The following is a 23,668-nucleotide window of genomic DNA, read 5'->3' on the forward strand; positions in this document are numbered from 1 at the left end:
GTTGTAATTGTCAACACAAATAAGGGAGCAGACATGGTTTTCAAGTATAACACAATGTACAACTTTTATTCAAAGACAGGATTGAAAAATATAGGTCACTTGTATTCACTTCAGACAAGACACTACGTTAAAGTCTGAAATTTACCTAGATTTGCTATAAGAATTGACATTTCAGCTTGTCACCTGATGTCATTATTAATGGACAGTACAGTAGTAAAGATTTTGAATTTTTTGATTAATCAATCCAAGTCAGAAACAACATGTGCTGTGAGCCTTTTAGAATTCAAAAACCTTAACAATTAACTAGCCTGCACTAACTACTGCACAGTAACGTGTACAAATATTTAATGCAACAGTCTCGTTCTGGAGCGAACCCCTCAGCTGAATTCACGTTGGAATATGATATTAAGGCTTGATAGATTTGATTGTACTCATACAGCAGTGTGGAGCTTAACATCTAGCTAGGTTGCATCTGGAATATGATCTGGATTATGTATAATATACATTATAACACTACGCTCACTATGTCATGACATTCACGTTAACGCTATAGCCTCCAAAAATCTACTGTAGCTAGCTAGCGTTAAATAGGTTTATCTGTAACCACGCTGAAATGTGAGGGCATTAACGTTAATATTTCAATTAGGTCAAACACACCTTACCGTTATGACTGCGGCCGTTTTTGATTAACATTAGCGTTAAGTCCATGAACAAATCTAGCATTTCGGTATATTCAGTGTGTGTGTGTGAAAAGGATGTTAGCATGCTAGCATTATTAGCACAGAATGTATACAGTCCATGGTACAACGTTAGGCCTTCAAGTCCTGAGGCGAACAGCGCCGGAGGATCCAGCATAACAAGCACGCCTGTTTCCTCATCAGGTTGGCAGCAGCTGACCAGTTGCCCTTCTCCACAATACCTGCGGCTGATGTGGGGCATGGCACTCTGGTCTGTTTGGATTGGAAGGGTATTGAATTAATACCTGAAAGAATAAACAGAGGACGTCAGTACAGTAGACACATGTAACAGTATAGATCCCCGTTAACATTTTACGGCGAAATTATCTGATAAACTGGCTGCGCATAACATTACTTATTTGCGGGAGTGCACGGGGGAAGTGTAGATTAACACTTTGAGTGCCACGGCCCTTGGGCAAAAGGTGCTGTACTGTGCCACATAGGCCGCAATGCATTTTAAAACAGTCATATAATTTCTTTAATAATTACTATGTAAACACTGAACACGCACAAATAACGATGAGACTCTCTTCTATCACCTGCAAAAAAAAGTTTATTGATCCCATTTTCCGTTCTTTAGTTATGAGCCGGAGAAGATAGCTTGATTAGACCAAAAACAGCCATTTTTTTCTAGAAACCTGAGATATTCAGCCTTTTGTGAAAGGAAGCATTTCAAGCACATCATTGACTCATTGCTAATATTTTCTGATGTAATGACACCTCAAAAATAATTTCCTTCAATAAAAGAGTGAAAACAAAGGAATTTTGTTTGGCCAAATAATACTTTTTAGCTGCAACCAGCAGCGCTGGCCCCTGCGTGCGCAGACCCTACACCTTCATGCTGGTCTTGATTTACTGCTGGTGGGCATCAGATAGCCTATTCTAGCTTGTTTGCTCTCTGTGCATCGAGCCTGCTGCAGTGCCTGGGTCTGTTGTATGCTGTAGTGTCCTGCGTGCCCCACCTCCCCCCCTCCTCCTCCCCCCCCCCCCCCCCCCCGTTGTGGGAGGAGTGTCTCTCTGCTCTGCTGTGAGTGCGTTTGCTCTGCGTGTGCTCAGCACTGAAAAGTCCGCTACATCCAGCTTTTTTACAGCCGCGTTCCAGTTGAGAATAATAACAACTCCACGGCTGATAATGCGAATGGGCTGTTGCAGCGGACACGGAGGTGCTCAATTGTGACAGCAGATTGGCTGCTGCAGGGGCACAGCTAACGTTATGCTTCAATGAAGCAGCTGCATACGGACGGATGCGATGCGATTTCCTTTTCCCCAACGACTTCTTCTGTGTGTTTAACTCCACTTTCTCTCATCTGGAGTGCGCTGTCGCCACCTAAGGGTTCTGTAAAATAGGTTAGACACATTCAATATCTCTCATATTGTAAGAGGCGATGTAAGAGGCATAGATCGACACCACCCCCCCGTCAAAAAAACAATTTCGAGTTATTGACGCCATTTGGCGTCGCTGGCAGCCTACGGTAAATTTCTAATGACGCCATATGGCGTCGCTGGCACTCGATGTGTTAATCGTGCAGCACTAGTACATTAGGTTACAAGTACATACCTCAGTCAGACTCTGGCAAATCCAAATGACTAATAATATAAAACATATTAGTTACTGTATGTTACACGTGGCTAACGTTAGCTAGCTTCTGACATGTTTTTCTAGAATTCATTAGATCGTTAAATGCTCCCATAATCTAGCTAACGTTACCTCGCTAACCCACTACAGCCGATGAGGAAAAGTCGGGTCTGAGCGGACGGGCAGCGACCATACAAAGGACAGCTTGTACAAGCTGGGGCTTCTCCTCACCTGGACACATTTTACGGCGAAATTATCTGATAAACTGGCTGCGCATAACATTACTTATTCGCGGGAGTGCACGGGGGAAGTGTAGATTAATCGTGCAGCACTAGTACATTAGGTTACAAGTACATACCTCAGTCAGACTCTGGCAAATCCGACATGATTTGCTATCCTGTTGGTGTAGTTTCACACCAACCCTCTCCAGGCGTAGAAATACCCCCTTCTCGAGTGGTTTGCAGCTGCCCAACTTGCCTTTAGAACGAAGGTTTCTCTTACACAACCTGCAAAAATCGTTCACATTGCTAGTAGCCATCGCGCTCCGGTTGTGGTTGCTAGCAGTAGCCTAGTGAGTTAGCTCGGTGAGTTAGCTAGGTGGAGTTAGCTCGAGCGCTAACAGCAAAGGTCGCAGAGTGATGACGCCATCTGTTGCACTGCGCATGTGCTCTGTGCACCAAGCTGATTGGATGACGGTTGACTGGTGGAGTGGTCTATCGAGGGGGGCCCAACACTCCCTAGAAATCGGTTTGAATGGCTCGATCTCCAGACTATAGTGACTGAGAACAGGTCTGAGAGCAGGTCACGTGGGGGATGGGTTTACCCATGCTAGACAAATTTGCCATGATAGCAGAGACACCTCCCCTCTCCCCGGCCAGTACATTTAGCATTTGAATAGAATTCATTTCGCATTTGAATAGAATTGACAGGGAGACTCCACACAAGAGGTGCAAATGCACAGCCTCTCATTCAAATGACTAGGGGTCAGTCGACCCCTCTTCTGGCCCTTGTGGTAGGTAAAAATGTCCCGGCTTTGCTAGTGTTAAGGTGGGAAACATTGCCCATGACGAGGCAGTGTCTATTAAAACTGTTGAGGTCTATCAAGCTATTGCACAGTTGGCTGACAATAAAGCAAGTGGCTTAGATGACATCACTGCAGAGCACCTTAACTCATTCTCTGCCAAAGACGTACTCGGACGTACTTTTTACAATGGCGTTCTGTGCCAAAGACGTACTCGGACGTACTTTCATGTTTTGCTTGTTTACATTAGATCAGACCCTTTCCCAGCCTGTGACATTGTTTCAAGTCAAACTGATAAAAGGAACCCGCTAAATCACGTTTAGTATTTATAGTATAGTCACCCATTTAGCTCATTGAGTGCCAATGACAGCCTGAAAAAGCCCCGTGATCAAAGAGAAAACCGCTCATGCTGCAGCCCAGAGCCATGTAGATTGTTCTGGCTGCAACTGCCGGTGCCTGCGAACACAGTCAATCCGCGCACACAACTGAGCCCTTCTGCCTCTGTCTGTCTGTCAGCATAGTTTCTCCACACGATTAGCCACTAGGAAAAGCAGCAGCCGACACTGAAAAGCCAAACCTTTCCCTGCAGTCCGCGTGTGGCTTTTCCATGTTGCGCTGCCTGGGAGGCGGCGCACAAACAGCACTCCGAAAATAGATGCTGGGTGCGTGAGGCTGTGTGTTACTAGTGTGGGGAGGAGTTTTCAGCTGAGGGGGGGAGAGGGGGGTGGGGCACGCAGGGCAGGACACAACTACACCACGTCACTACATCAGAAAATATTAGCTAGAGTCAGTGAATGTGCTTGAAATGCTTCATTTCACAAAAGGCTGAATATCTCAGCTTATAATTTGAAATGCCTGAAAACGCTGAAAACAACCTATCTTCTCCGGCTCATAACTAAAGAACGGAAAATGGTATCAATAAACTTTTTTTTGCTGATGATACAATAGAGTCTCCTTGTTCTTTGTGCGTGTTCGGTGTTTACATAGTAATATCACACAATATTCTGTGGGCCTCGAGAAATCACTGAAAACGCTCTGAAACTCTGGCACTGGGAGCGTCGTTCTCCAAAAGTGGCTGGCACTCAATGAGTTAAGCTAGCAAGCCCTAGGGTCGCAGCTCTGCTTGCCATTTGCTTTACTGGTTTCATGAGCCATGGTGTGTTGCCTCAGTCTATGTTGTCTGTTACTCTTGTGCCGGTCATAAAAGACAAAGCAGGTAAGGTAGGAAGCATAGATAATTACAGGCCGATTGCTCTGGCTAGTGTGTTATCCAAAGTACTGGAAAGGATTTTATTAGATCATTTAAGCCTTTTTATTTCCACAACAGACAATCAGTTTGGTTTTATAGCAAAGCATAGTACTGATTTGTGTATATATGCTTTGAAAGAAATTGTTGAGACCTATAGAAGGCAGAATTCTTCTGTACTAATTGGTTTTATTGATGCCTCTAAGGCGTTTGACCGGGTCAATCACCATAAACTGTTTTTAAAACTGAGTCAAAGAGGTGTGCCTGGCAGCATAACCCGTCTTCTGGCATACTGGTATGCCAACCAGAATATGCAGGTCAGATGGGGCAATAGAGTATCCACCCCCTTTGGTGTTGGTAATGGGGTGAGGCAGGGGGCAATCTATACATGGTCTGGATGATTTATCTGACCAGCTAAATCACTGTAGGACTGGTTGTATGATTGGTAATACCTTAGTCAACCACCTTATGTATGCGGACGATTTGGCCATCGTCTCCCTAGCAGTGCTGGGTTTCAACTATTGAATATCTGCTCCATCTATGGTGTCAAATTCGATGTAAAGTACAATGCCAAAAAAAGTGTGGTTATGATCTGTAGAACTAAAGGGGACAGGGATCTCACTTTTCCTGCTTTTTATTTGTCTGATAATGTTTTATCTGTCTGTGTTAAAACTAAATATCTGGGTCATTTTATGACAGACCAAATGTCTGATGATGACGACATGTACAGACAGCGCCGTATGTTATATGCCCAGGCTAACATGTTGGTTAGGAAATTCCACTTTTGTTGAGGTAAAGATAAGTCTCTTTAGGGCCTACTGTACCCCTTTGTACACTGCTCCCCTGTGGGTTAAGTATAAAAAAGCTAGCCTCCACAAACTTCAGGTTGCATACAATGACTGTATGAGGATTTTGCTGAGAAAACCCAGGTGGACTAGTGCAAGTGAACTGTTCTGCCATGCAGGTGTCAGCACTTTTCAGGCACTTTTAAGAACCTTGATGTACAAATTTATTGGGCGTCTAAATGTCTCTCAGAACTCGAATATCATGCTACTAACCAACCCTGGTATTAGTTCTGTCAGATACCAATCACATATGTGGAAGTTTTGGTATAAGTGCCTTTTATAGATATACTGTGTATTTGTGTGTTCTCTGAATTGTTGTCTGTTGTTATATCTGGACACTGTGTCTGCAAATAAAGTTGATGATGATGATGATTGGAGATTTTCAACACTCGTCTCCGACGATGCAAGGAGTAGGCAATATAGTATACAATATAATGTAGTAGGCTCAGGATTCCCTGTCTCATTTCCGTGTGACAGTCCATATGTCTGGCATAATTCACGCATGCTATACTGGTGTTAATTACAGTATGCATTTATGTTTCACTGTGAGAAAATGTATCCTACTTGTGGCGTGAAGAGAGTGAAGTGTCAATAAATAGCTTGTTTGCTTGTCTCATGGTCAAAGCGAGAGTTGGCAGACCTGTCAAGTTGTAGCTATTCATCACTTTTCCGCATGTCACACAGCCTGTTCAATTAAATGTGTCGCCGCATGTAAACACCGGATGATATTAAATCACATCATCCCATTTAAATCTTCAATCCAATTGATTTCAATCAGATTGAGGAAAAAGTGTGTATGTAAACGCAGCTGGTGTGCCAGTGCCTGCACCTGTGTGTACCTAGTAGCCTACTTTTAACTCCAGTCAAACTTGTGTGTATCTAGTACTTTTAACTCCAGTCAAACCTGTGTGTACCTAGTACTTTTAACTCCAGTCAAACCTGTGTGTACCTAGTACTTTTAACTCCAGTCAAACCTGTGTGTACCTAGTACTTTTAACACATTCACTGCCAGCCATTTTATTTTTACTGTAGGTAGCTTCTGCCAAGCCGTTTTTTGAGGATTCTGGCTCATTTTACAAGAGCCGAGGATAATTTTCTGCTTGGACTTTGTGAACACGAAGTTCACAAAAGTACTAATAGAATGTGTGCTTTCTCTGTCTAAAAGAGTTAGTTTGTAGAGTTAGTAGTTATGTAGATATTAGCCGTTGAGTACAGCATGGTTTCAGCGTCTGAGACAGGAAGCTGAGATAATCGCAGTTTTGTGAAATTCAATCAAACAGGCAGAACAGTCACTTTAACCATTTATTTTTGGCATCAGTGAGAGATCAGACATCTGAACAATATAGTTCTGAACACCCTCTCTTTCAAACTCCTCCCTCCGTGGGCGTGTCTGGTGGCGTTTGTCACAAGCCAGTTTCTCCTGCCTGTCTGAGCAGTGAGCAGCCTCCCTCTCTGGCGGCCCCTCGTCGGCGAGTGTGGCGAGTGTGGACTGTGGATGGGACTCAATCGTTTCTTGGATTTTCGGTTGAGAGCTTTGATGAAGCTTTGTGCGATTCTAGGCTTTATGCTGCCCACCCAGTCTATTTTTGGAACCCCCCACCGTTGTCCGCCCGTGTGCAGCAGCGTGAAAGCGTTTTCGCCTACAGTATGAGAATGAGGCTCGTTCGTTTCTGGGTTTTCGGAATGCGTGCGATTCTGGCCTTTCTGCGGGTGTTTCAAAGTGTGTTTCACCCATAATCTATTATGCAAATTTGCAATCCCCCACGCCAGCACCGCTCTCCGCTCTCGGTATGCTGCTGCTGGCGCGGCCGCTCTCGGGCGAGTCTGGTGACTGATGACTGTAAAATCGCCAAGCCATTTCCTTGAGAATGGCTTTCTCCCGCGGCTGTATTTGGTTGGCTTTCTCTCTGTCGGGAGAGCACTGTCGCCACTTAGTTGGTCGGTAAAATAGATTATACACATTCAATACTTCCAATATTTTTATAGGAGACGTGGGGGGCATTGATCCACGTAGCAATTTTTTTTTTTCACGAGTCAACTCGTCATTGGCAGTGAACGTGTTAACTCCAATCAAACCTGTGTGTACCTAGTACTTTTAACTCCAGTCAAACCTGTGTGTACCTAGTACTTTTAACTCCAGTCAAACCTGTGTGTACCTAGTACTTTTAACTCCAGTCAAACCTGTGTGTACCTAGTACTTTTAACTCCAGTCAAACCTGTGTGTATCTAGTACTTTTAACTCCAGTCAAACCTGTGTGTATCTAGTACTTTTAACTCCAGTCAAACCTGTGTGTATCTAGTACTTTTAACTCCAGTCAAACCTGTGTGTACCTAGTACTTTTAACTCCAGTCAAACCTGTGTGTACCTAGTACTTTTAACTCCAGTCAAACCTGTGTGTACCTAGTACTTTTAACTCCAGTCAAACCTGTGTGTACCTAGTACTTTTAACTCCAGTCAAACCTGTGTGTATCTAGTACTTTTAACTCCAGTCAAACCTGTGTGTATCTAGTACTTTTAACTCCAGTCAAACCTGTGTGTGCTGGCAGATCAGATCTGTTAGTGTCCCGTTAAACTTTTGCATCGGAGGCGGAGCTATGTGGCTACTTTTATTATTTTGATAAACAGAGCAGTGATACATAATCTAGCTGTATCCAGATTTCCAATTTCCCAGTTTTCTTTTGCACTGATACTTGTCAAATGATGTAATGTAACTGCATAACTCAAAATAACTTTTGATCATATATTCCAATGATCTACCGTAACTTTGATATTTTTGAATATTCAAGAATTGTGTGTTACAGTATTGTTATTTCACACTTTCACTTTTGGTGTCCGTGTCTAGATATGTCTGCTGCCACCAGTCTCCTCTCTGAAGAGCAGCTTCAATGCTCCATCTGTCTGGATGTATTCACTGATCCAGTCGCAATACCATGTGGACACAACTTCTGCAAAAACTGTATCACACACCACTGGGCTACTAGTACCCAGTGCCTGTGTCCCATATGTAACCACCAATTTAATGGAAGACCTGAGCTTCATGTCAACACTTTCATATCTGGGTTGGCTGTTCAGGTCAGAAAGTCAGCTCAGATGAATGCCAGCAGCTGTGCCAAACCAGGAGAAGTTCCCTGTGACGTCTGCATTGGGACCAAACGGAAGGCACAGAAGTCCTGTGTGAAGTGTCTGACCTCCTACTGTGAGACTCACCTGGAGCCTCACCAGAGAATCAAAGGCTTCAAAAGACACAAGCTGATGCATCCTGTGGAGAACCTGGAAGGCAGGAGATGTGAAGAGCATGATAAATCACTGAAGCGGTTCTGCAAGACTGACCAGATATGTGTATGTCAGGTCTGCACTGAGTCAGACCACAAGTCGCATCAATGTGTCCCTCTGAAGGAAGGATATGAAGGAAAGAAGGCTGAGCTGGGGAAGACGGAGGCTGAAATTCAGCAGATGATCCGGGAGAGACGGCTGAATATTCCGAACATCAAACACTCAGTAAAGCTCAGCAAGGAAGCTGCTGACAGCATGATAGCACACAGTGTGCAGGTCTTCACTGGTCTGATACAGTCTGCGCAGAGAGGCCAGGCTGAGCTCATTAAGACGATTGAGGAGAAGCAGAAAACAACAGAGAAGCAGGCTGAACGCTTAATTAAAGAGCTGGAACAGGAAATATCTGAGCTGATGAAGAGAAGCGCTGAGGTGAAGAAGCTCTTACTCATTGAAGACCACCTCCACCTCCTCCAAAGCTTCCCATCCCTGAAGACGCCTCCCCACACCAAGGACTGGACAGAGGTCAGTGTCCACTCATCATGTGATGAGACTGTGAGGAGAGCTGTGGCTCAGCTGGAGGAGACTGTGAGGAGAGCTGTGGCTCAGCTGGAGGAGACTCTCAGGAAAGAGATGCAGAAGCTGCTTGAGGCTGAGCTGAAAAGGGTCCAGCAGTATGCCGTGGATGTGACTCTAGATCCTGATACAGCAAATCCCTTTCTCATCCTGTCTGATGATGGGAAACAAGTAAATTGTGCTGATGTAAAGGAGAATCTCCCAGACAACCCAGAGAGATTTTCTTATCCCAGCGTCTTAGGAAAGCAGAGCTTCTCTTCAGGAAGGTTTTACTATGAGGTTCAGGTTAAAGTGAAGACTAGGTGGACTTTAGGAGTGGCCAAAGAGTCGATCAACAGGAAGGGAAAAGTCATACTGGAGCCAGAGAATGGCTTCTGGACTATAGAGTTGAGGGATGGAAATGAGTACATAGCTGCTGATGTCTTAATCTCTCTGAAGACACAGCCTCAGAAGGTGGGGGTGTTTGTGGATTATGAGGAGGGTCTGGTCTCCTTCTATGACGTAGATGCTGCAGCTCTGATCTATTCCTTTACTGGCTGCACCTTCACTGAGAAACTCTACCCATACTGCAGTCCCGGTCGTAATGCTGGTGGTGAAAACCCCGCTCCTCTACTCATCTCTCCTGTCAATCACACAGATTAGACCAGTCAGTCATTCATTCAGGATTTACTGTCATTTAACCCATTGATACCTGATGCAGCATCTGTGTGTGTATCCCTTTAAGACCGTGGACGCGGTTCGCGGTCTTAAAGGGATACACACACAAATGAGGGATATACACGCAAATGCTGCATCAGGTATCAATGGGTTAAGACAGGGGTGGCCAAACTACGGCCCGCGGGCCAACTGCGGCCCGCTGCCCGTTTTTAAGTGGCCCGCCATGAATTTACAAAAAAAAAAAAAAAAAAAATTGCTAAAAACGTTTTTCCGTTTTTCTGTTTCAAAGTTTAAAACGGAAAACGAAAACGGGGGAAAAAACATTTTGTTTTTTCAATTTAAAACCATTGAAAATGGGTTATACTTGGGCACCCTGACATGGTCTATTTATAAAAAAAAAAAATGAATTAATGTTTAACACGTTGACTGCCACTGACGTATGTATACGTCAAAAAAAATCCAGCGCTTCACTGCCATGGACGTATTAACACATTGAATGCCAGCCATGTTTTCATTCCTGTAGGTAAGTTGTGCCAGGGGTGTTTTTGACGATTCTGGCTCATTTTAGAACAGCCGAGGATTCTTTTCTGTTAAGAATTCATGAACATCAATCATCTAAAAATAACTAATAGAATGTGTGCTTTCTCTGTCTAAAAGAGTTAGTTTGCAGAGTTAGTAGTTATGTAGATATTAGCCGTTGAGTACAGCATGGTTTCAGCGTCTGGAAATTTATTCAGAGATAAATGGCTTTTTGTGAAACAGTCACTTTAACCATTCATTTTTGGCATCAGTAAGACCGTCAGACATTCTAAACAATAGTTTTGAACAGTAATTTCCTCCATAACAACAGGAAACACCCCTCTCATTCAAACTCCTCCCTCCGTGTGTCTTCTCCTCCTTCCTCCTAACAGCGGGCGTGTCAGAAGCGCGTTGCTGCTGCCTGCCTGCCTGTCTGCCTGTCGGGCAAGACGAGTCTGAAATGGATTACTGTAAAATCGCGTCGCCATTTCCTTGAATGGCTTGCTTCCGCGGTGTGTGTGTGTGTGTGTGTGTGTGTGTGTGTGTGTGTGTCTGTGTGTGTGTTCGCGCGTTGCTGCGCGGCTCTGGGGGGAAGGGATCTCTGTCCGTTCTGTGTGTGTGTGTCCGGGCTTCTGACTGTAAAATCGCCAAGCCATTTCCGCGGGAGGCGGCTGCTTTTGTGGCTTTTGGGTCCCGTGGCTGTGACTTCTCTCGGTCTCTGTCGCCACTTAGTGGTCGGTAAAATAGATTACACACATGCTCTTGCTCCAAATAGTTATCTCGAAGATGTAAAAGGGGTTGATTGATGTCCCACTGTCAAAAAAAAAAAATCTTTATGTAAGACGAGTTAGTCCGTCCTTGGCACTTAAGCGCTGGATTATGTAAGACGAGTTAGGTCGTCTATGGCACTTAACACATTGAATGCCAGCCATGTTTTCATTCCTGTAGGTAAGTTGTGCCAGGGGTGTTTTTGACGATTCTGGCTCATTTTAGAACAGCCGAGGATTCTTTTCTGTTAAGAATTCATGAACATCAATCATCTAAAAATAACTAATAGAATGTGTGCTTTCTCTGTCTAAAAGAGTTAGTTTGCAGAGTTAGTAGTTATGTAGATATTAGCCGTTGAGTACAGCATGGTTTCAGCGTCTGGAAATTTATTCAGAGATAAATGGCTTCTTGTGAAACAGTCACTTTAACCATTCATTTTTGGCATCAGTAAGACCGTCAGACATTCTAAACAATAGTTTTGAACAGTAATTTCCTCCATAACAACAGGAAACACCCCTCTCATTCAAACTCCTCCCTCCGTGTGTCTTCTCCTCCTTCCTCCTGGCTCTAGAGCCAGGAGGAAGGAGGAGCGTGTCAGAAGCGCGTTGTGCTGCCTGCCTGCCTGTCTGCCTGTCGGGCAAGACGAGTCTGAAATGGATTACTGTAAAATCGCGTCGCCATTTCCTTGAATGGCTTGCTTCCGCGGTGTGTGTGTGTGTGTGTGTGTGTGTGTGTGTGTGTGTGTGTGTGTGTGTGTGTTCGCGCGTTGCTGCGCGGCTCTGGGGGGAAGGGATCTCTGTCCGTTCTGTGTGTGTGTGTCCGGGCTAATGACTGTAAAATCGCCAAGCCATTTCCGCGGGAGGCGGCTGCTTTTGTGGCTTTTGGGTCCCGTGGCTGTGACTTCTCTCGGTCTCTGTCGCCACTTAGTGGTCGGTAAAATAGATTACACACATGCTCTTGCTCCAAATAGTTATCTCGAAGATGTAAAAGGGGTTGATTGATGTCCCACTGTCAAAAAAAAAAAATCTTTATGTAAGACGAGTTAGTCCGTCCTTGGCACTTAAGCGCTGGATTATGTAAGACGAGTTAGGTCGTCTATGGCACTTAATGTGTTAATGAGTTAATACGTAAAAAAAATGATTTTTTTTTTTTTGACCGTGGGATGTGCATCTAACCCTTTTACATCTCTTATATAATTATTGGAGCCACCGAACGTTTACAACCCATTCCACCGACCCACTAAGTGGCAACAGTGCTCTCCTGACTAGAGGAAGGCAAGCATTTTTTTAACTTGTCACGCCATTCTCACCCCAGCCATTCTCATGAAAATGGATGGGGGAAAACGCTTTCGTTTTCGCGCTGATTGCTGGCGATGCGGGATTGCAAATTTGCATAATAGATTACAGGTGGAACACACTTTGAAACACGCAGCATAAATATGACCAGAATCGCAAAAGCTTCTCTCAACCAAAACTCCAAGAAGCGAGCGAGTACATCCAGACTTCCTCAAACAGCGGCCGTGCAGACAGGCACAGGACAGCAGCAAAGCAGACAAGCTTGTGACGGCCGCTGCAGCCAAGAAGAACGCCCACGGAGGGAGGAGTTGAAGCAACTCTCCCTCTCGCTCTCTCCCTCTCTCTCTCTCTCTCTCTCTCCCTCTCTCTCTCTCCCTCCCTCCCTCTCTCTCTCTCTCTCTCTCTCTCTCTCTCTCCCTCTCCCCCTCTCACTAGGATTAAACCTAGTGCGTCTCCCTCCCGAGAGGGAGGGAGAGAGAGAGAGGGAGGGAGAGCGAGAGGGAGGGAGAGAGAGCGAGAGGGGGAGGGAGAGAGAGAGAGAGAGCCAAAAATGAATGGTTAAAGTGACTGTTCTATCGAATTTCACAAAAAGCCGTTTATCTCTGAATATTTTTTCTGATGCTGAAACCATGCTGTATTCAACTGCTAATGCTTACATAACTACTAACTCTACAAACTAACTCTTTTAGACAGAGAAAGCACACATTCTATTAGTTCTTTTGAGATATTGTGTGTTCACAAAATCTTAGCAGAAAAGAATCCTCGGGTCTTGAAAGATGAGCCAGAATCCTCAAAAAAACCCTCTGGCAGAAGCTAACTACAGTAAAAAAAAAAACGTCTGGCAGTGAATGTGTTAATACTAATGTTAACCTTTCGCTTGTTTGCCAACATAATAAAATAATTGTTGCAATAATTGTTATTGTATTTTATTATATTAAACTAATTTTCCAGTTTTGTTGTAACTGTATTCTCACATTAAAGGAAATTACTGAAATAAATAAATGCTAGCAAAAAGAGCTTGTATTACATGACTGTTATTTTCTGCACAGGCTACTTCAATTATTTAATGTTTGACTGATCTCAAAGCTTTAAAAATGTCTTTACTTAGAGGAGCAAAACTCAAAACACATTTATTTTTGGTTTCCAGGGACTTCAGAGTTCACAAATTCAATCAACACCTTTTTTGTAACTACATTACATTTATTGGGAAAACATGAGGGGGATGTGTTTTATCCTGAGCCATCGCGATGATGAAATATGCTGCCCAGAGCAACAGCATGCATGTCTCTGTGATGTGTTTTAATAGTTTCATGGATGAGATGAGACTAGTGTTAAAGTTGTGTGAACTGTCAGTTATAAACTGTGAATTTAGTAAAAAGTAGAAGTGAGTTCCCTGCTCGATAGGGTCCCATTATAAAGGTCTAAAAAGTATAAAGTGTGATTTCTCAAACAGATTAGATTAAAGTGATAGAGTCCTAAAAATTGTGACTCATTTAAAGTTTAAAAGAGTGTCTAGCTTAAGGTATGAAACAGTAGAGTTCAAAGAGGGCATGGTTTCAACATGAACTGCTGTTTAAAACAAATGACATTTGCACCTGGAAATATTGCCAATCCGTTTGTTTAAAAACATGCTGATTCCTGCTATTAACAGACACCAATGTGTGTCTATGTATGAAACCACAAGCCCAGCCACACCACTCCATGCTCATGGCATTACCGCCACCAAGTGGATTTTATCATGCTTTACACCTGCACATACTGACCCTCTCTAGGTAATATGTATCCATTATAAACAAAATGTCTTCTACTTTTCTACTTTCATATCTGTCATTAAATTCTCCTAACTTCCGGGGTCCTAGAGTATTAAAAGTGGGACTGGAAATATAAAGTTATAATATAAAGAACTAATAAAGAAATTGGCAGACGTGCATTTAAATTCAAAGCTCCTTCTGATTGGAACAACCTGCCCAATACCCTCAGAACAATCAACTCATTTCACCTCTTCAAAAACTCACTAGTACCATTCCTCAAAACACCATGCTGCTGCTTTTAATGGTATTGTCTTCTTGCCCCTTATTACTGCTTGTTTGGTCACTCTGTTGTCTGAATCGTTAGTGCATTGTGCAATGTTTGTATAATATCTATGGTATGTATGTGTGTATAGTATATATGTACATATATACATGCATGTGTAAATATGTACATATATGTGTATGTGCGTGGATATATACGGATATATATAATATAATATGATATGGTATATATAGAAATATATAATATAATATATATAGTACTACAGTATGTGTGTATTGTATATATATGTGTATAATATGCATAATACTATCTCGCTCTATCAACTTCTTACTTTTTCTGTAGGTTGTTGTGGGTTAGGGGAATGTGTCGGTGGGTCGGTGAATGGAGCCTCCGTGTGCTGCTGTGTTGTATGTTTGTTCATGGTGAATGGAGCCTCCGTGTGCTGCTGTGTTGTATGTTTGTTCATGTTGCATTGTTCTGTTTTTGTGTTGGACCCCCTTGAAAACGAGATGGTGCATCTCAAGGGGCTAGCCATTAAATACAATTTCTAACAAGTTCAGCCACAACAAAAATGAAGTGGATCCCCAAATGACTGCTGGCTGCCTGTTGGGTTGATGTAGCTTAGTGGGTTGATGCAAAATGTTGCTGAATTGCTCTCATAAAAGATTTATGTTGTGAGAAATAAAATATGATGGGAAAGTGGGTTACCAGGCAGGCAGACTGAGCTGTTTGTATATATACAGAGTAAATGTGGATATGTTTTTATTAAGTAGTGGAGTTTGTTCCTGGATGCGGGGATTAATTTGATCGCTGAAATGTTCTTGATTGCCCCATTAAATAAACATTAATTAACAATTTAAATAACATAGCTTGAAAAGCAGTAAGGGTTGATACCATTGGGTTTGAAGGGATTTATTTGATTGGAGACGAGATTAAGGGATTTTTTTTTATGTCCTTTAATTTTCTTACATGTGATTACATTAGAAAGTAAGCAGCCATATTAAGGGGCTGTTTAAAGGGGCTTCAATGTGTTTCCTCAATTAATAACTTCATTTTAAGGGGGATTTCCATGAATTAAGGGGTGAATGAATGTAAACGTTATTTTAAGCCTGTGGAGATCAGAGACAGTGCAGAGGGAGAGGTTGTGCGCTCTCCTCATAAACAGACAGAGAGCCAGGAGGATTCTATCTGCCTCAAACAGAGCTGAGTCTGAGACACACCAAATGTATCCAGGGAAGTTGTATGGGGGATGTATTTAATATTTTGAAACTTAATTTGATCCAGCCAGCGTGTCATCTTTTATTTGACTAATTATGTATTTTTCCAATGTGATCTGTTCTCTCTCTTTATTTATGTGTGTGTGTGTGTGGTGGGGGGGGGGGGCCTGAAGTCTTTATTGCAGTGTTCAGCTAATTCTTGTTTTGTTTTAATGTCACACACATCACATTAAGTAGAAAATAAATACATAAATATACTGCCATCTTAGCTAGCCTGGATGGAAAAACCTCGCTCCGAGTTTTCCGGCTATGGGCGGAAGTAATAATAGCCCCGTGCTGTGCTACGAAAACACTGCAGCACAGGCCACCGGAAGACAGGGGCGGGTCTTCTGCTGTCTTCCTGTCTCCGTAGCGTGATTTCTAACCCCACATAGGATAAGCAATAACCACGCCCTGTGGCGCCGGGATTGGCCAGGAGCATTGAAGCTTGGGACTAAAGCACCTGGGGTTTTTCATCTTTTTAAATAAAGATGTTTAAAAAACTATTGCTTGTTATATTTTCAGTGCTGTAGGCTACCTTTTCTCTGGGTAAGAATCGAGCTTGAAATTAACGATATGATACATTATATTATATGAGCTATGAACGTGAACACAACACCGTTTATATTATTGCATGTTTTTGTAGATTGTGTACATTGTGTAGATTACAATTATTATGCTTATTATTATTATTACTATGCTAAGGTGACCATAATTCATTTCAATGTCCGCTCTCAATGTCCGCTCTCGAAATCGCTGTCCTTTCTCAAGAGCTATTCAGTTGGTTCATGAAATCGCTGTGCTGCGTGCCCTCCAGTGTTGCTCCTGGCCAATCCCGGCGCCACAGGGCGTGGTTATTGCTTATCCTATGTGGGGTTAGAAATCACTGATTTCAGTGGCTCGAAAGCGGACATGTTTGGAGAGAAGCTCGCGCTGTTAGAAAAAAAATCAGGCACAACGCGAGCGGCCGTTGGAGCTAGCGAATAACCACGCCCAACAAATTTACGTAATTTGACGCGCCCGCCCCTCGCTCCACCCCCGCGCCCTTCACGGCAGGGTGAGCATAATTCAGCCGCACGGGGAGGGGGCGCTGTCGGCTGACAGGGGCTGCTCGAAAATGTGACTTCACGGCGACGATACGTATCTGAGCCAGCCAATCACGTTGTCCTGCGTTGTTTGGGACGTGTATAAAAGGCGACCGCAGATGGGGGTGGGTGGGGGGAACCCCCAGAGAGAGAGGGAGGAGAGGAGGAGAGAGGGGGAGAGGAGAGAGGGGGAACCAGAGGAGAGGAGGGGAGAGGAGAGAGGGGGAACCAGAGGAGAGGAGGGGAGAGAGGAGAGCAGAGGGGGAACCAGAGGAGAGAGAGGGGGGAGAGGGGGAACCAGAGGAGAGAGAGGGGGGAGAGGAGGAGAGAGAGGGGGAACCAGAGGAGAGAGAGAGAGGAGAGAGAGGGGGGGAACCAGAGAGGAGAGCAGAGGGGGAGAGGGGGAACCAGAGGAGAGGAGGGGAGAGTACCAAACTCAACTAGGTACCAAACCAACAAACTCTACTGTATAGTCTTTTCCTACGTTTAGTTTTTCTGTCGAGAGCAGAGTGGCTTCGAGGGAGCGGATTGGCCGAGTCCGAAGAGGGAGGCGAGCCGGCTCACTTGTCATCGTCCTCCACTCTCCACCACTCGTCCACCTCTCCCTCCTCGGTGTCGTCCCCCACGTAGTCCCCCCAAGTGTCATACACATCCCCCTCCTCATCCTCCTCCTCCTCCTCCTCCTCTTCCTCCCCCACCAGTTCACCTCCGTACTGCTGCTCATCCTCCTCATCTACCACGACTTCCATCTCCTCGATGTCGTCGCCGTCCTCGTCCTCGTCGTCCTCGTCGTCGTCCTCATCATCCTCATCTTCCTCCTCCTCCACTTCTAACTCGTCCAAATCCCCGTCCTCTACCTCGCCGTCCTCCTTCTCGCCCTTGGAGAAGGAGGAAGGAGAGGAGAACCCTTCAGTTCTGTCCGCAAGGTAGGACCTGCTGCTGGAGGGTAAGAAACGCGAGGTAGCGGTCTTTGTGTTGATGTAGAGGCGAGGGGGAGGGTCCCGCTCCTCCCCGTCGGGGGGGGAGGAGGGCAGGCCGGTGGCGGCAGAGTCGGCTCTGGATTCGGGGACCAGGGAGGGAGGCGGGGGCAGGGCCTCAGCGGCCCCGGGGCTCCCGTCGTCGGGCACGTATTCGCGGATCTCGCCCGGCTCCAGGGGGTCGGCGCCGCACGGGTAGTGCTCGCTGCACGACAGCTTGCCGTCCAGCCGGGAGATGAAGAGCATGCCTTCACGGTGTTCCTTACAGTACGAGCTGGGGCACATCTCACAGAACGAGGCCGCCTCTTTAGCACACACGTCACACTGGTGCCACGGACACTCCCATCGCCCTGGAGACACAAGTTCACGCTTATTGATCATGATAAGCCAACATGATTTGGTCATTTTGAGGTTAAAGGTGCAATAAATACAATGTTTATTGTCCCATAGCATAAAAATGACATTAATAAACTGCAGAGGGTTGCCAGGGTTGTTAATGATTACCAATGGTTTAGCCAGGTGCTGAGATTTCTGGCTTCTAGGGATGGGACAATATATTGAAATTCAATATATCATAATACAAAAATGTGTCCATGTGTCGTGGGGGCAGAAAAATGAACCGCAATTTTTGTTACATTTTATTCTGCTGTAGAAACGCCAAAATGATGACCTTTTTTCAACTGTTCATTGATGGAGGTCCGTGCTAGTATGAGTGAGACATCAGCATTGCAAAACTTTTTGTTCTAAAGCCAAAAAAAGCAAATGGCAAAGCAGTATTATTATTCCAATATTTTGCATGATGATGTATGACCTATTCTCAGTTGGATCCCCACTCTAATCAGCTAGTGTCTCTATTGTGAAAATGTGATTTCATTATTCATGTCAGTTACAGACCACTGTCAGCTGTGCCAGAGACCTGCCAGTGTTGTTCTTGGTCATAAAAACACAAAAAAAATCACAGATTTTTAGTAGTATAATATAATAGTAGGTACGAAGCCTTCTTGGCAGAACTGCATGTGATACAATGAAGCATCTCCACCCCACTTGCCTGCAGGTCTCTTGGCCAGGTTGAGACAGTCGGCATGGTAGACCTTGGGGCAGCCGGGTTTCTTGCAGGACACGATCTGTCCCCCGTCGCCGCAGCTGAAGCACTCGTCCTCCCTCTCCTTGGTCACCTCCTGCTTGGTCTTCTTCTTGCCAGGGACCTTCTTCTTGCCTTCCTTCAGCTTCTCTGCAGACGGCTGGTTCTGCACATGGACAAAGACGCTCAGAAGATGGTCTAACACAGGGGTTTTCAAAGTGGGAGGCGGGCCTCCCCGGGGGGAGGGGGGGGTTGCCTCCAAGCAGTTTCAGGGGAGGCTCAGTGAATGGAAGTGAAACAATATTACATTAGTTATCAAAAGGAGACCACATAGAATAGCCTAAATGTGTGTGATCTGGTTAATGAGATAGTTCAGAGATACAGTAGTTTGGGGGAATTTTACTATTTTCCCAAATGTTTTATGTATTTGGTGTAGTCTGACAGCAATATCACAATCAGGCCGAGCTAAAAGTGTTGAAATGTGAGTCTTCACCTTTGTCGGTCGGACACCCAGGAAACCGCTGCAGTTGGGCGCTCCACATTTACACACAGTCTTCCCATTGCCAAGACACTCCAGGTTGTAGTTGAATGTCAGGTCCACACCTGTTGTATGTACTGCATTAGCTCCACACTGTACTCAGATTATAACAAAAATCATCTGCATTCTGATATTACTCACTGATAATATAAATGATCAATAATATAATATATAATATAATATAATATAATATGATATAATAATATGATCAATAAAAAGACAACGAGTTGGGACCTTTTGCGATGTCCTGCAGAGCGAACAGTCCCACCCTGGTGTCCCCGTTCACAGTCCACTTCTGAGTCTCACAGTTGGGCTGGCAACAGTGGTTCATGAAGCGAGCCTGGTTGCCCTTGGGCCCGGCATCGATGATCTGGTCCTGACATAACAACGTACAAGTGTAGGCTTAGGACACGCACCGAGCATTTCATTTGAATGACAAATGGTGTGTGCTGCTCCCCCGGCGTGCACCACGTTGTTTTGTTTGACTCAGACTCACCTTGTCCAGTGTAAGCATGTAGAAGTTACAGATGTCGTTCTCCTGAGCATGTCGGATCCTGGTTCGACATTCTTCCTCATCGATCACCTCTCCCACATATTCGTTCACAAAGGCCCCCTGAGAGAGAGAGAAGCGAGCGAGCAAAGAAGAGATGGTCAAACAGAAGGGAACGAGGAAAATGTGGATAGTTCATATCACATTTATCAAAAATATTCTCTCGGCTTTCTCCCGGGCTGCCTACCTTCTTGATGTCGCAGATGCTGCGTAAGCCCCAGCCACGGGACAACGTCCTGAAGATCTCCACGCTGGTGTACTGGCGCTTTGTGAAGGCCTGGTTCTGACAGCGCTCCCCCGCCACGCACACCTGAGGGTGGCACTCGTACATCAGCATGCGGTTGATGCACTCCGAGTCGCCGCCGCACGCGTTCTCGTCGGACGCCTTGCAGTTGCAGCGCGGGATCTCCGACAGGTCGGCCGTGATGATCTGCACCTTGCCGATTGGTCGGTTCACCTGAGACAATGGCACAGTTTTTTTTCTTAAGCGTCACATGTTATCGTTATTATTGGTCAGTCTAACAAAGTGTGTTTTTGTTGATACGCTGTTACCCTAATGTGTCTGTATGGAGGAGGTTTCTTGTCATTCTTTCTCTCCTCCTGAAGCTGCTTCATCTCCTTCTCCGCCTGCAGCTCTTTGAAGCGCTCTGCTGCTTCAGTCAGGGCTACAAGAACAGATACAGTGTTTACTTAAACTATTTAAAATAATAACTTGAGCCAACTGAACTAAAAATGTGTAATAACATTTTCAATCGAGCACTTGCAAAAAAAGACAGTTAACTCATTGAGTGCCAAGGACGGACATGTTCGTCATTTCAAATAGTAACGTAGAGTGCCAAGGACGGACATGTTCGTCAATTGCGTTTTTTGACGGTGGGGCGTCGATCAAAGCCTTCTGCCTCTGATGTACAAATATTATAGCTATTGGATGTGTCTAACCTATTTTACAGAACCCTTAGGTGGCGACAGTGCTCTCCACATAACAGAAAGGCAAGGAAAAAACAAAGAAGAAGTCGTTATGGAAACGGAAATCGCATCGCATCCGTATGCATCGATATGCTGAAGCACGTTACTGCAGCTGTGCCTGCAGCAGCCAATCTGCTCCCACAATTGAGCCGCTCCGTGTCGGTTGCGACAGCAAATCCGCACATCCACACCGTGGAGTTGTTATTATGCTCAACTGGAAGCATCGTTGCCGGTGACAAACACGCGGAACGCTGTAAAAAAGCCTGGCTGTCCGCACCCTTCACTGTGCGCACAGCAAACTCAGCAGAGAGCCACCACAGACAGGAGGAGGAGTGTGCAGTTGAGGCGAGGCGAGGCGGGGCGGGGCGGGGCGGGGCGGGGGGGGGGGGGGGGGCACGCAGAGCAGCACGCAACACCCAGACAGACCCAGGCAGCAGGACAGGATTGACAAACGCAAGCCAGAATATCCGATGCCCACCAGCAGCAAATCAAAACCAGCAAGAAGCTGCAACCAGCAGCGCACGCAGGGGCCAGCGCTGCTGGTTGTAGCTAAAAATATTATTCTGCCAAACAAAATTCCCTGGCCTAAACTGTTTTATTGAAGGAAATTATTTTTGAGGTGTGACTACATTAGAAAAGATTAGCTTCAGAGTCAGTGATGTGCTTGAAATGATTAATTTCACAAAAGGCCAATTATCTCAGCTTCTAGAAAAAAATTGCTATTTTTGGATGAATCAAGCTATCTTCTCCGGCTCATAACTAAAGAACGGAAAATGGGATCAATAAACTTTTTTTTGCAGATGATAGAATAGAGTCTCATCGTTCTTTGTGCGTGTTCAGTGTTTACATAGTAATATCACACAATATTCTGTGGGCCTCGAGAAATCACTGAAAACGCTCTGAAACTCTGGCACTGGGAGCGTCCGTTCTCCAAAAGTGGCTGGCACTCAATGAGTTAATAGGCTACATGCCTGTCTTGTAGATTGCATCAGCACCCTTGCCCATCTTCTCTATGTTCTGCGTGTCTCCTTCCATGTAGGGGAAGACTCTGGCCTGGTACGTCCACACAAAGTCTTTGGAGCCAAAGAACTGCACCGGGAACTCTCCCACCTCATGCTTCATCCTCAAGATGTTATTTGGGACGTCTTTGGTGAGACAGACTTCTGCGGGCCACCACCTTGAGCAATGAGAGACCCCAGGGTCAAATGTTCATCAGCCTTTGGTGAGAAGAGAACCACTATCAATAACAGGGGGAGACTATTTCTCTCTCCTTACCTGTAACGTCCCCACTTGACCCACAGGAGGTCCTTGATGCGAGGCTTCTTCCCAGCTTTGCAGTCGTTGCAGAACCAGCTGCCCTCGGGCATCTCCATGCTCAGACACTCCCGGTGGAAAGCAGCAGGACAGGCCTCACAGCACAGCAGGCTGCCCCCTGCAGGCCGCAGCAAGACACAACACATCACTGAGACGGCAACAAAGTGGAAAGCGTCTTTACCGTCTTTACCGTCTTTACACTATTCAACAAAACCAGTGCACAACTGTATTTTGTGGCTCATTTTTGCGCTGCTAATATGAAAAAGCAGGAATTTGTTTTGTAACATCAGACATTCTTGTTCAGCCGGTGATGACACGCAGCATCTTCTTTACATTGTAAAACGAGAGATGCGAGAGTTTGAGACTTTTGATCGATGCTAGAATAGAGTTACAGTCATCTAAGGATGAATGACTTTATCCAGATTACATCCTGATAAAAACCCTGTGGAAATACAGTAGCTCTCAACTGGAGGAAGCAAGGTCATTGAGACCAGGAGCGAGCACCTAGAGAGATGAGGAATGCAGAGTGAAGAAAGGCCTCCAACGAAAGATTCTGTTTCCCTTTAGATAAGACGAGTTATGACCATAAGCACCGAGCGTTATGAATTGAACTGACTGAACAATGCGACGTGCAGACCTCAGATTTGGGAGTTAGTGTTCCATTGGGTACGTTTTGTCTGTCCCCGATGCTGCAGTCCTCCGTGTCTGCCTCCTGCTTGGGGGTCTTACAGCCTGGGGGGCTGGGAGACGCGGCCACGAGGAGGACATCGCTGCTCTCTGGAGGCTGCGGGACCGCAGTGACCGGGGCAGACGATGTGCTGGGCACAGGCTTTTGTTTCTTCACAGATGCAACCTGTCCATGGCAAGGTGTCATCGTGTTATGAGTGTATAATTGTGGCATCACACTGTTTGGGTACTAACTAACATGTTTTTTTATTGGGTTAATTTTCAACTTGTGTACTCTTGTGTACCTGAGTGTCCGTGACGACCCTCTTGACCTCTGAGGTAATTCTCTTTGACTCCTAGAAAGCAAAGACAGAACAGGTTGTGAAAATACAGCAACAGTTTCAAAACTACTCCAAACTGTCTATTGGAACTCTTCTTCTTCGTCTCTTTCTCAGCGGCAACACACCTTCTTCTTTGGAGGAGTAGCAGACACTTCTTCTATGGTGCATTCCAGAACCTTGTGGGACAGCTTCCTCGGCCTCTTTCGGTCTTGGTTCATTGAAGGTCATGTGACTAATGTGTGCATTACCTATTCAAACTCAATAAAGAATATCACAAAGGTCATGTGACTACTGTATGCATTACCTATTCAAACTCAATAAAGAATATCACAAAGGTCATGTGACTAAT

At 45.1% G+C, this 23,668-nt stretch overlaps 1 protein-coding gene across 1 annotated transcript; it reads right to left on the minus strand.

The window, feature by feature from the left end:
• Window positions 1-17,446: 17,446 nt before the first annotated feature.
• Window positions 17,447-23,537, minus strand: LOC310771291 (histone-lysine N-methyltransferase, H3 lysine-36 specific-like; the record flags this gene model as incomplete). The annotated part of the gene is made up of 12 exons (XM_083663938.1): window positions 17,447-18,213; window positions 18,903-19,110; window positions 19,438-19,547; window positions 19,717-19,858; window positions 19,979-20,095; window positions 20,220-20,489; window positions 20,585-20,697; window positions 21,970-22,175; window positions 22,274-22,430; window positions 22,934-23,165; window positions 23,284-23,334; window positions 23,445-23,537. 12 exons carry the CDS (start codon window positions 23,535-23,537, stop codon window positions 17,447-17,449), a joined length of 2,466 nt encoding a protein of 821 aa, XP_083520064.1.
• Window positions 23,538-23,668: the final 131 nt, after the last annotated feature.

The sequence above is a fragment of the Poromitra crassiceps genome (genome assembly GCF_964638095.1).
Source record: "Poromitra crassiceps genome assembly, contig: HAP1_SCAFFOLD_501, whole genome shotgun sequence".
NCBI classification, from domain to species: Eukaryota; Metazoa; Chordata; class Actinopteri; order Beryciformes; family Melamphaidae; genus Poromitra; species Poromitra crassiceps.